General features: G+C 55.1%; 5 protein-coding genes across 5 annotated transcripts; 4 read left to right on the top strand and 1 right to left on the bottom strand.

Annotated features, from left to right (window-relative positions):
- Window positions 1-1515: 1515 nt before the first annotated feature.
- Window positions 1516-3959, top strand: C8A04DRAFT_25658 (uncharacterized protein; the record flags this gene model as incomplete). The annotated part of the gene is made up of 6 exons (XM_062779643.1): window positions 1516-1573; window positions 1683-1695; window positions 1768-1777; window positions 1851-2648; window positions 2722-2832; window positions 2895-3959. The coding sequence occupies 6 exons, from the start codon at window positions 1516-1518 to the stop codon at window positions 3957-3959; spliced, it is 2055 nt and encodes a 684-aa protein (XP_062639807.1).
- A 3628-nt stretch (window positions 3960-7587) lies between these two features.
- Window positions 7588-11040, top strand: C8A04DRAFT_34904 (fungal-specific transcription factor domain-containing protein; the record flags this gene model as incomplete). The annotated part of the gene is made up of 2 exons (XM_062782982.1): window positions 7588-7688; window positions 7887-11040. The coding sequence occupies 2 exons, from the start codon at window positions 7588-7590 to the stop codon at window positions 11038-11040; spliced, it is 3255 nt and encodes a 1084-aa protein (XP_062639806.1).
- A 1003-nt stretch (window positions 11041-12043) lies between these two features.
- Window positions 12044-14588, bottom strand: C8A04DRAFT_34903 (uncharacterized protein; the record flags this gene model as incomplete). Its single annotated transcript, XM_062782981.1, has 5 exons — window positions 12044-12246; window positions 12373-13390; window positions 13450-13743; window positions 13819-14474; window positions 14540-14588. 5 exons carry the CDS (start codon window positions 14586-14588, stop codon window positions 12044-12046), a joined length of 2220 nt encoding a protein of 739 aa, XP_062639805.1.
- A 1355-nt stretch (window positions 14589-15943) lies between these two features.
- C8A04DRAFT_25655 (uncharacterized protein) lies at window positions 15944-16591 on the top strand (the record flags this gene model as incomplete). The annotated part of the gene is made up of 1 exon (XM_062779642.1): window positions 15944-16591. The coding sequence occupies one exon, from the start codon at window positions 15944-15946 to the stop codon at window positions 16589-16591; it is 648 nt and encodes a 215-aa protein (XP_062639804.1).
- A 1486-nt stretch (window positions 16592-18077) lies between these two features.
- On the top strand, window positions 18078-21673 carry C8A04DRAFT_9715 (uncharacterized protein; the record flags this gene model as incomplete). Its single annotated transcript, XM_062785594.1, has 9 exons — window positions 18078-18312; window positions 18428-18487; window positions 18545-18636; window positions 18742-18974; window positions 19037-19863; window positions 20053-20273; window positions 20378-20751; window positions 20812-21129; window positions 21370-21673. 9 exons carry the CDS (start codon window positions 18078-18080, stop codon window positions 21671-21673), a joined length of 2664 nt encoding a protein of 887 aa, XP_062639803.1.
- Window positions 21674-22823: the final 1150 nt, after the last annotated feature.

The raw sequence follows: 22823 nt of genomic DNA, 5'->3' as shown, positions 1-22823 counted from the left end.
ATGTTCGCCTAGTCACCTAGTTAGTGTACTTTCAGGTTGGAAAGTTGGCCGGAACTCGCCACGATTTCTAGACCCCTGGCAGAACTAACGTTGTTGTCCATTACTCAGTACGGAATAGTTAACCCCAATGCAGCCACACCATCTTTGAACCCTTTCTCCGATGCTTTGAGACAAACCGTTAGAAAGCAGGGATTAAATTTACGCGGCACCGACGATGACGGCATCCCCGGGAAGGTTGCCCCTCGCTGGGGAATGCTCTCTCGCAGTGATGAATTTCACGACCCTATTCTGTGAGGTTGAATGCCTCCAGGCCCCTCCAACGGGATTTTTTAGCTCTGTGATGGAGTGAGGAGCCGAGGAGACTTCTCGAAGCTCTTGCATTAAGGCGTTTTCCCGATCGGGTGGTGCAGATTATGCGCTCCACCGCCATTGCGGGGGAGGGGTTAGGGTTATTGAGGGTTATCGGACAGAGCGGAAAGGATCTTTTGTTGACAGGTTCATAATGGGAATGTGCAGGACAGGAAGCTCCGAATTTGCATGTCAAATGGGGAAAAATAACCCCTAAAGCTGGTGATCCCAGCGTTGTTCGCAACGGACGTCAAGACGTCAAATCATTTTCGGGTGTTTACCCAAGTCTTGAAACAGGACAATTGTTCCGGGGCTGCCCTCACAGCCGAGATCCACACTTTGCCGGTGGTCAGCTGCCGTGATTTACCCATTTTCTGCGCGGACCGCACAGGGGAACGAGGGTACGACAGCAGGATGGACGTAGCCAAGCTCCCCTCACAAGCTCGGTCTCGGAGTTCTAGGCTCGACTTCCAGAAAGAGGCCGGAGCCCCATTCTCCCCCGCACACCTTTTCTCTGCAGAACCCCCAGCGTCCCTTGCCGGGCGACCCATTGGCAACGCCGATTGGTCAACCCCGTCTTTCTCAACAGGAGGGCGAACCTGGAAGCAACCCATGTGGATCGTTTGATCGAGACTGTGTCCCATCCGACCGACCATTGCGCCGGAACCCTGAAGTCTCCCCCCCCTGCTGAGGGTCAACGTCAAATGGCTTTCAACTTCATACATCAACATTGCCACGCTGATCCGTCCGTCATCCAACGCCATCCTCCATCAGCCGATTATGTACGCCGCTGAGGTCTGCTAAAACCACGTGAAAAGAACCGACTAGCTGTCTCGGAACCTCACTGGGAGGACATCAAGCTCCTAACTTCATGTCATTGGCCTTGATGCTACCGTTTTGTGGTGACTGGACACCAGCTCAGCCAGTCAACACAAGTCAACACCCGCTTCTTGGAGGCTTCGAGGTATCACGGCTACGCTCCCTCGCAGCTTGATGGCTGGAGTGCACGGTTGAATGCAGCGACCTGCAAATCGGCAGTCACTACCGCCTGAGCTGATGCTTTCATTGGGCGATCGGAAAGAAGAGACGCCTACTGGCAAACACGATTAATTGAACGATTATACGCATAGTTGCATCGAGGTACAAACTAGCCTCGACGGACACAAGATGCTTCTGTACACGAGACTGGCTGCGCCGAAGCAGCCCAAGAGACGGTCAAGAAGCGGTACGTGAACACAGCACTCTACACGAGCTTAGGGACTCTGAATGTCCGCTGGAGCAACGATGTGGCTTTTTGGGGGGACAGGAAACTAACGGTTCTCTTTTTCCAACAGGTTGCACATTCTGGTACGTAATGCTATTGTTCCTTGGTATCATGTTCACTCTTCTTCAAGACCTTACCCTCTGACCGTGACGAAGCAAGGAAAAGGTTTGTGAAGCATCGCCCAGCCGCCGTAAAAATCCCTGCCCCCGATTTGGCCAACCAACTCACTGTTGTTTAGAAAAAGAAATGCGACGAAAGGCGGCCCAAGTGCAGCCGCTGCGAGGAGCAGGGCGCCGACTGCTCGTACGAAATCGCGAGACCACGGCAACGGAAACGGCGTGAATCGACGGTACCTGGAAGCCCCTGCAGTTCGCAGCCGATGATCCGGCTGTTTTCGCAAGTCAGCCACTCCAGCTATGAGTCCGATTTCTACGGTCGAGATTTCGCTGAGGATGTCCTTGCGTATCCCTTCGACTATCCGATCACCCCGAGCCCCGTGGAAAGTGTGCTGGGGAGGTTTCCCCCGTCGTCCTTACCCCCAACCGAGATCTTAGACCAAAACGCAGATGATGAGGGAACCAGTTCCCAGCAGCCCCCAACGAGTGTCACGATAGTTCCGAGGAAGAAATCCTTATATCCTGACCTTGCCATGATCGCACCCTGCCCAGTGGCCTCCCCGACCGTGGAGTTTCGCCTCCCCGACTTCTATGAGTTTTCGGAAAAGCAAAACCGTCGCGCGCTTGTGGATCATTTCTGCAACGTCTTATCACATCTGATCGTCTTCCGCGAGGAAACCGGCAACCCATTTCAGCAACTGGTGCTCCCCCTGACCCGCGGAGACTCGCCAGTGACCTATGCTATCTTCGCGCTTGCTTCCGCGCACTTGGAGTATCGAGGGGTGGAGAACCCGGAAAACTCGCTGTATTTCCACAATATGGCCATCAGGGGGGTTGCACAGTTGATACAGCAGAGCAGCGGCGAGGTCAGCCGGAATGAGATTCTGGCGGCCATTATGCTGCTGGTGTATTACGAATGCGTGAGTCCTTCTTGAGGCACCTGAGGAAAACAGGCTGGGCCAAGTGGGGACAAAGGGGCTAACCGTCTCGCAGCTTGTTCAAAAAGGACAATCTAACATTGTCTCCAACCATTTAAAGGGGGCTCTTACGGTCATGGGCACGGCTTCGGACCCGGAAGACCAGACAAGTACATTTCTAGAACGAGTATGCTGACTTACCCCACCTGGGCTCCGGTCAAGAAAGAATCCCCTAACATCGGTACGCAGGCCTTCCGATTTTACGACGTGATCACCGCTCTCTCCAACGGCACCCCACCCATCTCGCCTGCCCCCACGCCCGCATGTCTACAGCCTTTGGCCCCTCTGGGTGCTACCCCCTTTACGTCCCCTATGGGCAATGTCGATACACTCCTCGGCATGGCCACGACATTATGGCCTATCATTCACCGTCTCGCCGGCCTCCGTGCGCTGAAAACCGAGCTAGCCAACGCCGTCCGCACAAATCAGAGTCCTTCCAAGACCGCTGTCCTCCGCACCGAGCTCGAGTCTACCGCCCAAGCTATCGAGACCGCCTTAATCCAGTGGCAACCTCAACTCCCTTCTAATTTCACACCCGACGAGCTCGACCCGGATGATGACGATGTTTCTTCTGACACCGATTCAAGAGCATCCACAGGGTCACCTACTGGCACAGTTGTTACTGTCTACTCCTCTCACAGACTACTAGATGACTCCGAGCCTATTACGGCTCCCTCGCCACCAACTTCCGCCGAGCGGCCCATTCCACAAAAACCCCGAATCGAATTACGCCAACCCTCCCGCCAGCACCAAGACCACCCACGCCTCTCTTCGATCCACCACAATGCTCAAGCATACCGCCACGCCGCCCTCGTCTACCTCCACCGCACCATCCTCTCACGCGCGGATCTACACCCATCCACCCGAATTCAAACCCACGCGCGCCTCGCCTTGTCACACTGTGCTGCTACCGTTCGCCACGGCGGACCCGTCTCCGCACTTCTATGGCCACTATTTATGGCAGCATGTGAGGCAGTCACGGAAGAGGACCGCGGCTTGGCGGGTAGGGTATTCAGGGAAGTGGATCGGAGGCAAGGGATGCGGAATATTGAGCGGGCTTGGGTTATTTTGGGGGAGGTTTGGAGGAGGGCTGATGAGAAGAGGGAGGTGTTAAAGGGCAACCGGGAAGGTGGAGATGGGGGGGATTATGGGGTTGCCGAGGAAGAGTTGGGGTTAGAGATGGAGGATGACGATGGTGAAGAGCTATGGAGGAGGGTATGTCGGGAGATGGGAGTAAGCATTGTTTTTGGGTGAGGGGCAAGGGGAACGGAGTGTTGACGGGTTCAAAAATGGGCTTGTACAATAGGCACACGGCACTGGGCCAGGGGGCATTGGAAAACAACAGGACGGATAATCATGGGGCAGAGGTTCCTGTTCACTTGAAGGAGCAAGCAAGGTCTTTCCGTGGGTTGTTTATCGGAAAAGGGGCGTTACATGTTTTTTGTTTTGGGATCTGTTACTTTAACGTGCACATATCCGTTCTCACTGTATATCAAAACTTGATACAGAATCTTGACCACCTTCGTACATACTAGTATGCCGTTAGACGCGTGGTGTGAGTGACAGAGCCCGTTGATATTTCCATATGGGTCTATGGGGCTCGATAACTGGGGAATCGGGGGGCGGTGTAACAATCTCACCAACAGACAGACTTCGTTCAAGGTTGATCATGTGGGCTAGGTTGGGTGCATTCCCGTGGCGTGCTCGTATTCCCATGCTGCCTTGCCTCCCTCTGAAACGAGGGAGCTGGGAAATGGGGAAGCAAGCAACCGGCCGTGGAGGATATTTTCTGCGCACCACACTTGTATGTACATAGTACCCGGGCCGTAAAGTGATATGATAGATGGGGTTACAAACGATGTGGCGTTCCCTTGCCCGGCAGGTGGGTGAGAGAATCACACTATATCAAGCATTTTCGCGTGCAGCGTGCTTTGATGCAAGACGAGCGGCCGCAAGGGCGGTCCGCCGGGAGAGCTTGTTTTTCATGGACAGCCTCATCTGCCAGCCGAAGCGAGCGAGCGAGCGATCTCAAGCGATGGTGGTGGTTGGCGGTGGTGGTGGTAATGGTGGGGGGGGGCGGTTTTCCTAGGCTTTTGGTTTTGCTTTCAATTTAGGCTATTTGTGCCACGCCGTTGGATCTCGGGGAATCTAGTTGCTTCCCCTCCACCACTCACGACCTCGATGAGGGGAGCTATCACGGGCTGAGCTTTAATTTTGGGACATCGATTCTTCTTTCCCGGCTGAAGGGATGTCAATATCGAGGGCTCGATGTATGCCGTCATCTTGTGTCGAGTCGAAGAAAGTTCCTGGGGGCTGAGAATCCTGCCGCCCAGGTGACTTCCCTCTCATCGTGCACCACTCTGCCGGGTGCGGGGTGTTGATGGGGAGCTCTCTCCAACCGAGTGGTGAGTCCCGTTTTTTTTTCTTCTGGCTGATTCCCCTGCTCTCGGCCTGGACACGGGGTTATCGTCGAGGCGCCGGCGTACCGCGTCAGGGTTCCGGTGAGTTTCTCCATGACGATGCCCCGCTTCACGATGTAAATTGCTCCCTCCTATAGTACGTGGGGGGGTTGGGCTAAATTCGTGGTCTTCTCAACGATGGGAAACCGTGAGACTTTACGAAGAGCGGAGAACATCCGCGAAAGAACGTGGAATCGTGGGAGCTTGGAGGAAGAAACACAACCCCAGGCGCAAAACCTCGGCATGCCTAGGGACCGGTTGTCCCGCTTCCAGGATCACCTTCCATGTACACAGTAAAGGGCCGACTAAAGTTCAAGTAGTTTTACCTGTTGTGGCTGGTGCTGCTCGTTGATTGTGTAACGGGGAGCTCGACGGACACGCTCGGGAGGCCTAGCATATTAGCATGCTTTGCCAAAAACGGCAGCTTAAACAAAACAAGATGAAAAAGGCTTGGTAGGTACTCCAATAGCAGCTGAAGATAGAAAATGCCCGTTTTGCGGAGGAGAGAACGGGTTCGTGAGGAGCAGCACCCGACTGGGCCGGGCCGTGTCGCTGGGCGGCTTCCCTGCAGAATAACGGCATGACGCTAAGCTTTTTTGGTGGAGTAACAGAAGCTGCAGCATTCGTCCTCTGTAGGTGTTTTCGAGAGTGTAGCGTCCCCAAGTTACTTATCTTGCCGCCGATATTTTCTTTCTTTCCCATTTCTGTTACCTTTGGCGATCTGAAAAGCCTGAACTCAACGAACCTCGGCGACTTTCCTGGGCGGCGACAACCTGGAAGTCGGCAAGTTGGACACGTCGGGGCCGCGGGAAAACGAGGGCCCACATCAAATCGCGAAATGCGCCGGGGGGATGGGCGCACAGACCAACTTATGTCGAGCATTCCATGTCGGATGGGGGACTGTCTGCGGCACAGCCCAAGCTCAACTCGTCTTTGTACGGCTTTGTAAGAGGAAGGGAAGCTGGGGGGAAGACACCCAAGAGGGAGATATCTCACTGTAATAATATGTAGGTTTTGTGCAAGCGAGCAGTGTGCCTGGCCCAAATTTGCCGGGCAAGTCCCTTCTTGCAGAAGCAGTGCAAAGGCATTTCAAGTCCAGCTGCACCCCCTATTGGCGGGCTGCTCCGCGGGCCAATCCACGAGCACCGACCGACCACACACTCAACAAGGACGTTGGACAAGGACCCGAGGGGATGACGAGACCCGTCTCGCTTGTTCTGGGAGACTGGAGGGCAATGCGACATTGACATCTGCTGGTGGACGAACGAAAATCTCTTATCACAGTTCAAGGGTGTGTGCAACTGTGCGGGAGGATTGCAACAACGGCTTCCTACTCAGCTAAATACTGCTCTTATTGATGAGACGAAAGTTTGTGATGGAAAGATGTGTTGAATCGGGATAAGCCTGGCACAAAGGAAGGGGCATTGGAACAGCTCAATGTTGACGATGCCGGAGAAGGAGCATCCAAACGACAGACAGCTGCCGGCCAAAGAAAGAACATGAGGATTCCGTGCCCTGGCCCAATTCCACCAGCGGCACACAGGCCACTCAGGGTTTTGATACGCTTAACAATTGGGGAGGGGCTTCAGGCCCTAGCCATGAGGCCACTATGTTTACTTCTCTTTGCTAAACAATCCGAGGCATCGCGACTTGCGACCTGCGACCGGCACATATCCTTTTGCGCCGAGGTCTCTTTTTACATTCGGCTTCCTGTTTGTCTCGCCCCCCACAGTTTTATTTTCTCCCCCCAACGCCGAGATCCTCGGTCTTATTCTTTCTTGGCTCTCCTGTCGCCCTTGAGGAGGACGAAATACTCTGACAACGTCTTTTGCTGGCCCTGGGCGCCTCTCCACACGTTACTTACACCGTTGAGCAAAACGACGTCGGCGTTCAACCACTGGCCACCCAATCCCAGCCAACCGGCACGCGACGCTTGGAAACACCAGCGAAGCTCCGCAAAAAAAGGATCGCTGATCCCTCACGGACCCCAGAACTGCCTGCCACATTCGCATTGACTTGGCCATCGCTGGCCTCCTGCGATTGCCTTCCTCTCCTCCTCAAGACTGGGAAAACAAGATGACTTCCACCAGTGCTTCTTACGTCCCGTCTCCGTTGTGATCAACCATGCTATGCGCCTTGTTGATTACTAACTCCAACCGCTTGACCCTTCTTGGGGCCTTTCTTCAGACCGCAGCAGGGGCGGTGCCAAGCCCCCACAGTTCCCACATTAGTTCAACATCGTGATCCCCCTCAACGAGGGACAATAAAAGTTACAAAGCGACACTTACCGCAGTGTCCTTTTGCCAGAACACTCGCAGCTCGCGACAAAGCGCAAACATTCGCTACCCGGGGCTCACACCGTTTAAGTCCGCCTCAGCGACACCAACCGGCTCACCATGATCTTGCTATGAGGATCGCCCGACATGTCCAACCCGACCACCGGAGCCCTGCCCGCGCCCAAGCAAATACGCTTTGTCAACAACCAAGGCCAGCCTCCGTCGAAAAGACGGAGGATTAATGCGGCGTATGTTTGTTTTCGCTTTGAATTCCCTTTCTTCTTTTCCTTTCCCCGTATGCAATTCTGCGAAGTTTCGCGCACCCTTATCGCAGCTTGTCCGCACTGCCTATCGCATCACCCCTCTGCGGCGGCGCACTCGGACATGGCGGGTAGACCAGGACGTAGTTGTTGCTCCAGCCGAACTTAGTGCTGACCTTTTGTCAGCTGCTTGACATGCCGTAAGAGAAAGACCCGATGTGCTGGTGAGAAGCCGGATTGCTCGACCTGCAAGAGAAATGGGCATGTTTGCTTGGGATACACGGACATTGCGGACAGGAGGAGGGACCCCCGTGGGGACGATGGGTATATGGTTCTAAAGAGCGAGTCTCATGACGGATTAGATTTGAGAAACGGCACTCGCGATGAATTTTTGGACAATGATGAGGACGACGACGACCGAGACCGGCGTCGCTGGGCGAACAAGATTGCCCCGCAGACGGCCGGATTCGTCGACCAGGACGCCTTACCGAAGCACGAGTTGCGACCCAGCGCGACCATCACACCGAACCATCGACACGAAGCCGGGAGCGAGTGGGATCAGGATAGCGGGTCTCGGAGTTCGGGGAAAGCGATGCGGCACTCCAACCTGGCCGGAACCGGCTCGTACTCCGAGGAGAGTCGGAGCACCCATAACCGCTCGCCTATCTCGTCGCTCGAGCGCCGCCGGGTGCCCTACTTCCGCTATTTCGGCCCTACTGCTATCGTGCCTGGATTTAAACAGATGGTCGTGAATGTGTACCGTGGCAGCAGGCACAAGAGCCGAGGCAGCTCATTCTCAACATCCTCGCCAGGATCGTCCCTATTTGGACACACCTTCCGTTACAACCACACTCCGCAACACGATACCATCCTCGAGTCGCTCGAGGACTTGCCCACGTACGACGTTAACAACCCGGGCCCTGTCCACCCTCTGATAATTTCCCTTGTTGAGACCTTCTTTACCCAACTAGGTTGCAACTATCGATTTTTACGCAGGGACCGCTTCCTAGCGATGCTGAAGGAGAAGAGGATAGAACCCATTCTTGTTGATGCTGTCTGCTCCTTAGCCGCACGGTTTTCCGAGTTGCCTATATTTGCCAGTACCCAGGACGAGAGCCTGAAACGATCAGAATATGGCCACGTTTTTGCGCATCGAGCCAAGGCGGCCATCGTCGATACCTTTCCCTGCCCTTCGGTTGCTGCTGTCCAAGCCTGTCTGTTGATGGCCTACGAAGGGTTTGGTGCCGATCAAGATAGCGCGCTCTGGATGTATCTCGGCATTGCCATACGCATGGCTGTGGATCTTGGACTCCAGAGAATGGAAGGCGTCAAGTACCAAGGGGAGCACGACGCTTGGTATTTAAGATACCGGACGCGGGCCGACCTTGGCCCCGATGGCCTCGATGATCCCGACTCCAAGCACGAGGAGGAGACCCTCGGCCCAGAGGAGCAGCAGAAAGTAGAGCAGGAGCGGATTGATACGTTTTGGTCTGTTTTCATACTGGATCGTGTCATCTCATCAGGGACCGGTCGACCGGTAACGTTCCGCGACGGCGACTTTGAGCTGTCACTACCACCACCGACCATCGACCCCGTATATCACCGGCCCGACCCTTTCCCGCCTTTCATCGAGATTATCCACCTGTACGGCCGCGCCTCGGATGTACTCAACAACATCCGAAATGCCAAAGATTTGACAGAGGACAGATTGCACAAGCTCAGGATTATGGAAAGGGACCTCACAGCGATCTACCAGAAGCAAGATGAACGCCTCCACTTCAGCGCAGTCAACTTCCGGGAATACGTCAAAGCAGAGCAAGGCACCATGTTCACGTTGCTCCATTTCTGGTTCCACGCACTCGTCATCATCCTCCACCAGCCTACCCTACTTACGCCTTTCCACAACCTCAGCCCGGCTCAGCTGCTGACGAACAGCCCCGAGCTGCCAGACAGCCGCGAACTGTCCATGTCGAGCGCTAAGACGATCGCCGACATTCTGGCGTTCGCCGAGTTGATCGACCCCAAAAGTCTGATCGGAAACCCATTTACATCGCAGCCCATCTACATTGCCGCATGCGCATTCCTCATGGAATCGGTCGCCAACACGTCCCAGCCTGCTTCCTATGAGCCATCGCCAACCCCGGATTTCAGGGCTGAACAATTTAAGCCGCCACCGCCCGTGGCAAAATACGGCTCAAGCAGCGACACACGCCCGGTGAAACACTCACTTCTGGCATCCGCCGCCAACCAAAACTACCAGCGCTGCTACAAGTCACTCCAGCAACTTGAGCAGTACTGGGGCGGCGTCGGGTACATCCTCACGGCTTTGGATCAAAAGTCGAAGGGCATATGGGATTGTGAGACGTTTACCAGTGAAGAGTATGAGGCTATGAAGATGGCACAGCAAACTCCACTAAGCCAGCTGGCCCGGTTCGAGTATCCGGCTTCTCCGAACGTGCCTCCTATTGCATACTCGCTCACCGGAACCACAAACTCGCCCAACTCCAACCTTACGGTCCTCTTCCAAGGCAACCACAATGGACAGCCAGGCGCCCACTCCGTGCCATCACAACCAACGTCCGTGCCAGTCTCGGCCGCAACGCCACCAGGAAACATGATTTACGACCCGATCCGGCAGAGTCTCCCCGAGACACCCCCGGCGTTCCCACCCGCATATCTACAGCCCAATGTGTCAGCTGTGCGCTACCAGCCTCATCCCCACAGGGTGCACCGAGTCTCCCAATCACCTGCCCTAAGCAAGTCAACCCTCAAGTTCGAGTCGCCGTCTCCTGCTGGGGATCTGGATGTGGGCAACGCGCAAACCGCCAACTCGCAAGCCTACGGGTCGCGATCGAACCAAAACCTACCACACCATTCTTCTTACCATCCCGCTGCTTCAATACAACCCGCATACAACAACCTAGACCAAACACGCTCGCATCCCAGCCCTTCTACAGAATCCGAAATGGCCCAGCATGGGCAGCACATTCAGGGCCAGGGCTCATCTAATCACGACTCCGCCGCTGCCCTAAACAACACCAATAACAACAACAACAACAACAACAACAACAACAACAACATGACCGCACATAATAATAATCACAGCGACTACGAAGCCGACTTTGCGCAGAGCGGTCTGGTATCCGGGTCGTACTCCTACATGGGCCCGACGCCTATCAACGATTTCATCACGTTCAACAGCCAGGAGGTCAATTTCGACATGCTGGGCTTGCCGAGCACGATGATGCCGCCTTGGCTGGAGATTTTGCCTGGGGAGGTCCTTGGGGGGTTGTTTGAGGGCGGGATGGTGGGGTCGAATCAGCACCATCCTATGGAGTAGTTTTCCTTTTTTTACTTGGGTTGGTTTGGTTTGGTGAGATGATGCGATGGCTGTGGGATGAGACGGTGTGACTTTGTTGCGCTATGTCGCAGGTTATGATTGTGTTTTGGTGGGAGGTTTGTGTCCCATCTATCGCTTCATTATTTTTACCTTATTTTTGGGTTATCTACATTCTTTTTGCTTACTTGTTTTGTCTCCTTTCGCACTTACTTTCATGAAGACTGTCTTCACTTGATTGGAATTTCTTGGCGAAGCAAAACGACGCAAATATCAAGATGGGGCGGCTATCTCAGAATGTCTGGTTGGGATTGATACCGCGGAGTTTGGGAACCACGATGAGGACCCCTTTTATTATTCTTCGCTGTTATCCTTCAATTTTTGTTCTAGTTTTCTTGTGAGGGATTAGCGCGGGTGGGTATTTGGTTTAGCAGGCGTCTTGGATTGGGATTGGGTCGGGAAGGGCATATAGGTAGTCATGGAATTAGGGCAAAGGACATCGTGAAAGGGATGGGATTGTTTGTTACAGTTAGTGTCTGAGGAACTTGAGATATTTGTGAGCGCGTCTTGGCCGTCTTTTGTCTTGTTCTCCGACTTTTGCTTTTTTGATTGTGATTTGAGTACATTGATAACAATAGATGGGTACGCTCAGTGAGTATCTGTCAACTAGGCTGTCTTGCCCAACGCATAAGATATGGGGTGGACCTTTCCCGCCTGTCCTTGGAGCAATGACTTTTTTCCCCCCGTGTTGTAAACTTGCACAATCGATTGGATCGTGTCAACGCAAAGGGCCTGCCTGGGTTATTTCAAGAAAAAGGTTGATACAAGTCTAGGCGCCTCATGTATGTATAATCTTCCGTACTTTATCGCGTACATGGCTCTAAACCACCTTTGACCAACTCATGGCTAATTACTCCACCCCTCTCCCCCCATATCATGGTCCCATCAAATTGATCAACAGATCAAGCTTCCAAAGCACCCCCAGCCTTTGAACCATCCCCCCAATCTAAAGCATCGCCTGCCCCCCAACCCCCAACGGTTTACTACTAAACGCCCCAAAATACGCATCCAACGCATCCCCCGTGGCATTCCCTTCCTCCAGCGCCACCACAATCCCCACATACCCGTCGGGTCGGACCACCACCACCGCGCCGTTACTGTCGTTACTGCCGTTGCTGCTGCTATCCCCGGCATTGCTGTTCCCAACATCTTGTTGTTCGACGTCCGCGGCATCAATATGTACATCCAACCCCATCTTGGCGTGCGCCGCACCTAGTTTCCTCGTCCTCGTCCTCTGACCCTGCCCCTGCCCTTGCCCCTGACTCTGACTCTGACTTTGACTCTGCCCCTGAAGAAGCAGAATCCGATCATCAGCATACACATGCTCGCGATACCTTGCCATCAGCGGCGGCAGGTCACGCGCGATATCGATGTCGGCGCGCGGCGCGGCGATGACGGTGCAGAGGGTGAAGAAGCGGGAGTGGGGGTTGTGTTGCTCGTGGTGGCTTATCGCGGGGTCCGTGGTGGTTGCTGTGGTGGTTGTTGTTGTGACGGTGGTGGTGGGGGTTGTGGTGGTTTGCGTTTGGGTTGAGGTTGTTGGGTTGGTGTTGTTTTTGGCTTGTGGTGTTGTGAGAGGGGGGTTGGGGTGGGTTTGTGGGTGGTGGGTGTAGGAGTAGGCGGCGTAGAAGGAGTTGCGCCGGGACATGTGGGCTGCGAGGTCGTGCAGGGCGCGGTGGCGGCGGTTGCGGCGGGGGGAGGGGTTGCTTGTTGTGGTTGTTGAGGTGAGCGGTCCACCGGTGAAGATGAATAGCCTGAAGGAGCCGTTTAATGGGATCTCCTGTTCGAGGTGGACGACGTTGGCGTCGACTACACGGGTGACGTCGGCGTTGGGGAGGAGGCGGCCGGGGATGAGTCTGGTTCTTGTTCTCCGGGGTTCTTTGGCGTCTGTGCTATCGGGGTGTAGGATGACGTGGGATTGAGCCGGGTGGGAGGGCGACCAGTTGAGGGCGTTGGGCTGGTACGAGACGCCGTAGCCGCTGGTGAAGGCACAGGATTCCTTGAAGGTGTTGACGAACTCGTTGTCTTTGTGGCTGCTTTCGTTGTTGGCACCGGGGGTACCCCCGTTAGTTTGGGCAGAGGCGGCGGCTACCTCGCTGGCGGCGGGAGGACGCTGGGAGAAAAGGCGGGCGTATTTGTTGTCGAATGCCAGGAGGGACTCGGCTACCTCCTTGCGCTCGGTCTCGTAGGTCTCGAGCAGACTCCGGCGGGCAAAGCCGGATTCGACGGCGTGGATCTTCCAGGCGAGGTTAAGGGCGTCGAGGAAGGCAGTGTTCATGCCCTGGCCGGCCTTGGGCTGTGGGAGGTCAGTATCCTGTTGGTGGGCGTCTCATAGAAACTAAAAAGAAGACTCACGCTATGGGTATGGCAGGCATCACCGCCAAGAAACACACGATGATCCAAAGTGTACTTATCGGCGATGCCCTGGCCAATGGGATAGACCGAGTACCACTCAACACGCTCCCACTCGATCGAGTAGGGCTGCAGGATGCGCTTGGCCGAGGCTTGGACCTGCTCGGCCGTGGCAGTCTTCCGGGGGCTAAAGTCCGGGTCGGTAGACGAGGCGATCTGGATGTAAAGCCGCACCATGTTGTCCTCGCGCGGGATGACCATGATGGACCCGTGCTCGGAATGGATAGTGCATTTCATCTGGTGTTGTTAGCTTGGTGGTCTATTTTGAGAGGGTCTGTGAATCTGATCGCTTGGGTATCTCAAAGATCGCACCTTGATATCGGGAAAGTCCGTCTTAACCACACCATCCATGACGCCCCAGACATGAGCAATTGGATCCTTATGCTTGATCCCAATGCCCAGCTGGTTGCGGATAAACGACCGCGCGCCCTCCCCGCCAAACAGATACTTGGCCTTCACCGTCTCCTTGGCGGTGCCGTCGACATGTTCAAGGTTGACGGTCACGGGGTAGTTCGGGTCGGCGTTCTCATCAGAAGCAAACCCCGAGATCGTCCAGGGGCGCTGGATCGTCACCCCGCTCTTCCCCAGATCGGCAATAAACACGCGCTCGATTCGGCCCTGATGGAGGAGGGTGGTGAAGGGGTACCGAGCGTCGATGAAGCCGGGACAGCTGGCCCAAGTGCCGGTGCGGACGATGCCTCTTCCCTTTCCCTGGCCGGCTTCACCTGACCCTGACGATGACGATGATGGGTCCCAAAAGGCGACTTCGTAGACGCGAGCGGGCTTGTGGGCCATGATGGCGGATTTGAGACCCATGTTCCGCAGCAGATCGAGCGAGCGCGGCTGGATGCCGTCGGCCCGACCTGTTGGTGTCGGCTCGGCGCGGTTGTCGATGTGCTTGATCTTGTAGCCCCATCTTGCCAGGCATGTCGACAGCATCAGGCCCACGGGGCCGGCGCCGACGATGACTATGTACAAGTTTTGTGTCAGGGGTGGTGGTTGGTTGGGTAGGGGGGCGTCTGGGCTGTCTTACCGATGTCATAGTGACTTGGGCTGGGGTGTTTGTCTGCAGGCGCGGCCATGTTTCCAGGGGTATCTTCAAACAACAACACAACAGGAAAAAAAACAAGGAGCGAAGCAAACAGGAGATGTATCAGGTATCTGAAGAGAAGATTCGATGAAGCGTGAAGCTGAGGATATAGTCTCAAGAGAATGCAGAAGCAATTGCCGCTCCAATAGTTTTAGAGGCAGAGGGCGGATGGGGACTATATTTGAACCCCGGTCCCCGGAACGAGACGCGGATAGCCAGGCGGGAACGATGGGGAAGGGTACCGGAGCAGCGATCAATCACATCGCGAGTTCGTCATCAGACGTGCTTGAGATGAGATAACACGGCAAGTCTCTCGGGAAGATGTGTTGTGCAACGAGTATTGGAGCATCCAGGAATCCAAGGAGGAAAGATGTGGGCTCGCTGACTCGGTCCGAGGTGAGAGAGCGAGAGAAAAGGACGATTGTAAGTGGGAAGTGAGGTTTGTGGATAGTTCGCGTTGAATGATACCGGAACAGGCAATCCACGAATTGTGAGAGGATGGGGCTCGGCAAGACGACAAGGGAAAGGAGACGCCGCCGATGTGACAACCGCGAGAAGACCGAGGGTTGTGTGGCGTGTCTGTGTGAGTGTGCGGAATACTAGTTCCTCCTTGAGATCCTTGAGACTCTGAGGAAGCGGGAAACAGGAAGCGCGCGCCGAGAGACGAGAGCCAGAGAGAGAACAGATCATCTCCCGCAACGATAACCGCAAACTGTAGCCTTGTTACCCGTAGCCCCGTAATCCACAGTGTTGCACCAGATTGGAGCTTGTACTTTCCAGCCCTTGTCAGCTTTTGCCTCTCTCATCTTCCCGTCTAGCCGTCCGGTGCACCGCCCGGGGGGATCGCAGTGAGGGGCAATCGAGATGTCGGGACTTGGACACGGGAATGAAGTCCGGCGGGGCCGTTGTGGCATGGGTGGGGACTGGCTCCGTTGTTGCACGGCTGAGAGAGTCGGGAATTGAAGTGGGAATTGCAAAGTTGGAGCAGAAACAAAGTGCATGCTGTGGACTCCAGCAACGGTGGAAATGGATCAGGCTGATTGGACTTGGGAGCGACAGCGCAGCGGGCCAGCCCGGTTTTACTGGCTTCCATGCATGTTCTTCAGAAGGTTTGGCTTCTGGGGGTCGATAAACCCCACCAACCCCAGAGCGCCCCAGCACGTGCACCCGCAAGTGGCCGCCTTGGGAAAGGCTGGCCTGCGAGCCTGCCGATTTTGTTAGCCGAACAAGGCGGTCGACAAAAAAACACAGCACTGCAAAACCGCCCCACCATCACAATCTCCCCCATTCAAACAACTTCCATCCACCCAACCGCCTATCGTGTACCCGCCCACCAGCCACGCTACAATGGGCTACAAGCACCACCAAACCCCTACCAAAGCCAGGGTCCACGGGGCATACGAGTTCGCCCGGCTTCAAAAGCTTCACTATGGCTGTCCCTTTTACAAAAACGACATCTTTCGTGCCACAGGCGTAAGTAGAAGCTCGGGGTACAAAATACTGCGTGACTACCCCAGGACTTTCCACAATAACTCATTTGTGGATGAGACTCGCGGCCGGAAGAGGAAGCTAGATGACGAAGACCTCAACAAGATTGAAAAGCTGATATGGGAGCACGGGCTTGAAGGGAAGAGCCTCCCCTATCAGTGGCTCCTGACGGAATCAGGGATCGAAAAGGAGGTTGCAAACCGTACCGTTCTACGTGCCCTCGTCCAGAGAGGTTGGAAGAGGTGTTCTACGTGCCAGAAGTCTTTCGTCAACGCGAAACTGGCTGAGAAGCAATGCGAGGAAGCCCGGAACTCTGCCGAGGACACTCCCACGACTCCTAAAAAGGGTTCTTCTGGTGGAGCAAAGACAAAAGTGTGTGGGCCGTGTGGGGGGTTTCAACTCCAGCCTCCGGCAGGCGACCCGGACCCCCACGCAGAGCGAGACGAGGCTGTCAACGACTCGCCGCTCGCTTCCTCGGCCTTGTCGGACGAGCGAGGTGATCACTGATCAGCTGAGCTAAGTTGTGTCCGTCCAGCTGCTGCCGTGGTCTCCCGAGACTTGAAATGCGACGAGAAAGAGCGCCGTCCACATGTGTACATGCGTACCTACCTGGGATGGACGATCCGGCTGCAGAGGACGACAAAAAGTATCCGATGGTGTCTTGGCCGTTGATAATGTCCGATGATGGGTGTCAGGGGCTAGCGTGTTCGGTACCGAAAACGACAAACTTGGCTTCCCCAAAGCGTCTCAAACAAATTGTCGAGTTATTGCCTGTGTTTCCGGCAATCGTACTACCAACTCGGGATGTCAAGTCTGAGGAGAACCATAGTCTGGCCTGCTTGACACCTTCTGTATCATCGTTTCACAAAGCTGCTTCATGGTCATCTCTTAATCTTTACTCCTGTGATGAAAGAGGGAATGGCATTGTAGGGAAAGTGTATTAAACATGTACCATCAATCGGTCAAAATGGCTATGAGAGTGAAAAGGCTGTGGCCAAAACTGTGGTATAATCACTACCCCCAGTCTAGACCATGAGTGAGTGACATGATCCAAGTGCTCACCACCTCCTATCACTCTAGTTAACAATAACAACAATAATTACTCACAGCATTGGGCTACAATACCAGCATTCACTACAATATTCCGTCCACCATGAACACCACGACAGCGGCCAATGGCGCGAGCCGCATGGCAAGCCCCGTCAACTCATCTGATGCTGTCGATGTGGGTACTCACGATGGAAGGCAAGAGGGTGCCTTGGGACGGCATTCAACCCAAATTTTCTGGCATTCACGCCAATAGCAACCTCAATGGTATTGTTGCCTGACAACGACTCAATTGAGGAAAAATTGGCCAGCATTGTTGTACACCTCTAGTTCGAGCTCAACACCAACGGTGGCATGTCGAGACACATTTCTCTTTCTGCTTCCCACTACCTTTGCTGCAATTATCCAACCACTCGCACCAACCGCATTTCGAACCCCTCCTAAATACATTATGAATTCAACTCCGGTTCCCCGGCAACCGGCCGAGGACGATGTGGAGAGCAAAACCAGCATCGAGGACAGTGAGGACCGCAGGGGCGGCAACACCGACGACGATGATGGGAGGAATACCAACGACAACCATCGCCGCTCCCGCCACGAGATTTGCATGGCCCAACATCTGGTCCTTGCCCCGCCTACCAGAGCTCTGTTGGTGACGGTCAGCGGCAGCATCCATCCCCCTAAGTCTCCTGTTTCGCCCCAGCGCGGGCTTATGAATGATGACAAGGCCGGGGATGGGGGCAACGAAGGGCACAACGGCGAGGATGGTGACGATGGGATCAGTATTGATCGGGATGATGGCTCAGTCTCGGGAAACACCACTGGCGATTCGGACCCAAATCAGCATAGGTTTGACGAGGTTGCGGGTAAGCATTACTTTAAGTGTCTCCTCCATCATGTCACGGGACTAATGCTAAGTGCTTTCTGTCTAGATTTTCTGATGGATATGGGAGGAGGAGGGGACATATCCAGCTCGAATTGGATCAGAAAAGGCTCCGGACTGAGTGGCGTATCCAGGCGTGACCAGACACCAACAATTTCGGCGGTACTCAAGTCCGAGGACGAAAAAGGAGATACCAAAGGCAACACGACGACGAAGCTTCCGAGTCGTCTTGGGCCTTTCCTTCTGAGATCGATGTCGAGTAGCAGCTCTGTCAACGAGGGAGGCGAGAAACGGGAGGGTGAGTCCAGCTTGATACCAATTGTTGGCCGTTGCTATTGTTGAGATCGGCAACAACAAGAGATGAGATGAGTATAGAGAAGCTGACCTAGGATAATGCCTACCCTTGACTTCAGACTCGGACCCAGTCCTTGCAGCCCTAGATACCGCTGAGAAGAAGTCACTTCGGACTATCCGTAAGTTCCTCGCCATAACTCCCAAAAGCATCCCATGTTTCTTACCGATTACCACAGAGAAGGAATTCTACGCATCCCGCACTACAGAGTGGGTTCAGAACCTCACCACCGAGACCGACGTTGTTCCAGGGCATGTGGCCCCTCTTGCTGTGGGTTCCCTAGCTCTTTATGCTCTCTGCCTTGGTCGCCCGAGCTCAACTTCACGCGCTTGCCCGCCCGGGTATGTGTGAAAAAGCTGCTAACACGGCCCGCAGGAACACGAAAGTAAACAAAAAAACTCTGAACCTGAGGCTTCTTCCCACAAAGCTATGGGTGTCCCGCACAACCCGATCCAAGGCAACTTTATTCCTCTTTCCAAGCCTAAACCCAAATCCAAGTCTAGGTCGTCAAAGGAACGCTCGTCGACGGACGGACCCGAAGAGGAACCTCGCAGCGTTTATTTGAAGCTGAGCTTGACGGACTCGCAGATGGAGAAATTGGCTGCCGTGTATGTTCTTCTCTTTGCACTATCAACACGGGATCTATTTATTTACTAATTGATTCTTATAGACTGTCCTCCGAGGACGGCGACGTCCCTGCACTTCCCCGAGGCAGGATGAAGCTAACCGACCGCAATTCCGGCGATAAAGATCGCGAGACCGACACGTACCTCACCCGATCGCGATCCCAATCGCCCGCAAAGATGCACCAGTCCGACTCCAGCCCAGCCCGCGCGCGCTCTCGCTCGCCCATCAAATCAATCCTCACCAAGACCCCCGAGAGTCAACGCACCATCCAAGGCCGCGGCCACCACCGGAACCAATCCAGCGTCCAGATCGGGAGTGTATCGCCCAACAAGGCCCGCGAGACCCCTCACTCCCACCGGACCACCCCGCCTACCCATAAAACCCCCACCCGCTCGGGAGGAGGAGGCAACAGCGACAACAGCCGCGGACATGCCCCAGCTGCTCCCAAGCCATCCCTGGCTCCCATCGATACCGAGATCGCCCGCGCCCACGCCCGCCTGGCTGCACTGCGCATCGGCAAGCAGCCTGCTATTGCCGTGCACAAGCCGGTTGTCGAACGCGCTCCGTCTCCGGTGCGTCAGCCCGCTCCCGAGGCATACCCGACTTTGGATTACGACGATACATCGTCGTATTACTCGCAGGAGTCGCCCGTCCTTGACGACGGCGGCGGCGGTGGAGGTGGTTTAGAACGCCATCCCTCGCACATCAGCCCATTGCGCATCCACAAAGACTGTAGAGACGAGCATGAGCCGAGACATCTGAGCATTCTGCAGGAGTACACCGAGCGGAAACACTCGGCGCGTAGTCAGGAGGCGCTGCTCGATGGAAAGTCCCAGGGACAGGGACAACAGCAGCAGAAGAAGGAGAATGGTGGGGATGATAATCAACTCTTTCTCCAGCCGCATCATTACCAGCCGCCGACTTACCCGACGGCGGTCCGTCAGCCGGTGCTTGAGAAACAAGCTCAGCTACCGCAGCAACAGCAGATGCAGCACCAGTCTCAGCAGTCCCAGAATCAACACCTGCTGGACGCACCCGACGACCTGTCCGGCAGCGCAGAGATCGGCTACACCCCGCTTGCGCCCTTTTTACCGCGGGACATGCCAACCGTGCGGAAGGCGTCCAAGACGCTGATCGGCGAGGGCGGCTGGTTGGAGAACACGTCCAAGACTGACCCGATGGGGGGTGCTGGTGGCGCTACCGGCGCGGGACTGAACAGCTCGCCGACGCGTGGTGGTGGGGGGTTTTTGGGGAACTTGGTCAAGAAGGCTAAGGAGATGGTAGGTTTTGTTTGTTTACTTTTACCCCTTTTCTGTGCATCACCATGATCCAGCATGTTATGATCCAGTATGATATCATCAGCTAACCCACCTACCCAACCCAGATGGAAACTAACTCGGACCAACGCGCCCAGCGCAAATCGCGCGATTCCGACAAAGACACCTCCAAGGACAAATCCTCCAAAGACGCCAAATCCAAAGATAAACGCCCCGCCTCGCGCCAACTTGCCATCTCCCTCAGCCCGCGCGAGCAAAGCCTCCTGTACTGCGAGCTCGAATTCGCCTTAGCGACTGCCCTCAACGAGTACCTGACCGCACAATTCGCCGCCGGACGTGTCAGCGCCGACCGCCTGAAGAAAGTCGCTGAGGACTGGCAGCGTAAAGGTCGGCCCCGCGTGCTCGGGTTCCGGTATGATGTTGAGACGCAGCTGGATATGGTGAAAGCGCATGTGCATGAGTTTATGTTTTGTGGTAGGCCGTTTGTGGGGGATCCGGCGGATGGGATGGGCGATACTGCTACTGGCACTACCGCGGGTAGTAACAACAATGGCACGGCCTCGGCCCCGGCTATTCTAGCGGTGCTTGACACGGCGCGGTCTACGGCCCGCGCGCTGCGTGTGAGGACCTTCTGCCAGCCGGATACGGTTATTGCCAAGCAATTGATAGACGCGCGTGGGTTGTTCCATGTGTTGGGCTGCCCGGAGGAGCAGCAGATCAAGATGGCGGAGATGATTGCGTTTTTTCGGGCCGCGGTGGAGAGGAGGCGCATGGTGAAGGCTGTTGAGCAGCAGCAGGCACAACAGGCCCAGCAGCAGGCACAGCAGGCCCAACAGCAGGCGATGCAACAGGGAATGCAGTACCACCAGCAGCAGCAGGGTATCCCGATGCATCAGCAGCAGCAGCAGCAGCAACACGCTCACCATCTTCCCGGACACACCGCATCGATATCCGCCTCTGGCTCCCTGGGTTACTCAACGGGCAGTCACACCGGTACTTACTCCCACACCAACACGGGCACCAACACGGGTACCCATACGGGGTGTACCGCTCCTACTACACACAGCAGCCACAGCCATAGCAACAGCAACACCAAGAGTCCTGATGGTAACCCGGTTCGTCACCAGCAGCACCAGCAGAAACGCTCTGGAGACGGTGGATGGTGGGGACATACCCAATCCCACACTCTCAGCCACGCTACTCATGGTCCTGCTCGTGGCCATACTCATAGCGACGGCTATGTCCACGGCCATGGTCACGGACACAACCATAACACTGCCCCGACTGGTCATGGTGGTGGCCACGGTGGCCACGGTCATGGCCTCAATGGACCGAGGGGGAACTCGGGTGGTGCAGGGGTGGGTAGGATGGATCCGGCTGCGTACGAGTCTGTTGAGGAGTGATGGAGGGGTTTGTTTGTTTCGGCGTCTCCTTCCCGTTCTCGAAGTCTCTTCTTCTCGGTCTTCGCTGCTTAGTCCCGGAGTCTCGACTTTGACTTTACTTTCTCACTCGGACAGCAACGGATGGGTGGGTATTTATTTTATTGGCGCACATGGCTTTGGGGGAAAATGGAGGTCCGAGAAAGCGACTTTCTTCGGCGGTCTCGATATATCGGGGGGTTAACAAACGGGTCTAGAAACATGACTGAACGAGATGGCTGGACGACACAACTGGACGACACGACATGGCCAGACGCACGAACGCAACAACACGAGCTGATCACAGGACGTTATTACATGACTGACGAGGAGGGTATGGACTGGCGTTTCACGCCTCCGCAAGAGAGCAATTACTGGCTTGTTTCACGGGTTACTACGGCGTTTGGTTGGTCTGGTCTGGGTTGGCCTGGGCTACCTAGGATGGCTTGTCTCGGCGTCTGGTCACATTGGAACTTGAGAGGAGGAATGTTTCCAGGTTGTGCCCCGGGTAGGTAACTAAAAGGAATGCAATAGGGCGAGGAAGAGGTGTTTAGGGGGCGCTATTAGTGTCATGATAACATGTAAGATTATAGCTTGAGCTGTTGTATTTACGGCACTGGAAATGAACTGGTGTCTTAGTCTTGTGTGTTGCCCCATTAGAAGGGTTTTTTACTGTGTTTTTGGGACCTCCTGCTCCTGTATATTTATCGTCGGACTGTATGCACCCTGATAAGGGGTGAACCGCCATGGCGTAGCCTCGGAATATACAGAAAACAGTCGTGAAACGGCATCATCTGCCTACCCGAGTCTATATTACCTAGGTATCCGGCTTACTGTGAAGTGTGTACCTTCTACTTATACGACCCTCTCCTACCCCCTTCCGTCCAACGGGGTTTCCGGAAATCTAGTGCGCTAGACGTATCCAACGGCGATGAGGTATCCGTTACGCCTGAAAATGCGCGGAATAATCTCTGTGGTGTTATGAGAACCTGCTCACTGCATTTATGCCCATGTTAGTGCCGTGGGACAGTCCAGACGTGGAGGAAGCTCTTGTCCTTATGTTACGGGCAATGGGTGGTATATACTACGTCCCAGGGGGCACGGCACCGATGGTGAGGGTGCTTTTAAACTTAGG

The sequence above is a fragment of the Dichotomopilus funicola genome (genome assembly GCF_033296635.1).
Source record: "Dichotomopilus funicola strain CBS 141.50 unplaced genomic scaffold C8A04scaffold_8, whole genome shotgun sequence".
Classification (NCBI taxonomy): domain Eukaryota; kingdom Fungi; phylum Ascomycota; class Sordariomycetes; order Sordariales; family Chaetomiaceae; genus Dichotomopilus; species Dichotomopilus funicola.
Note: the sequence above shows the minus strand (reverse complement) of the source record. Positions and strands in the feature narration are given on the sequence as shown.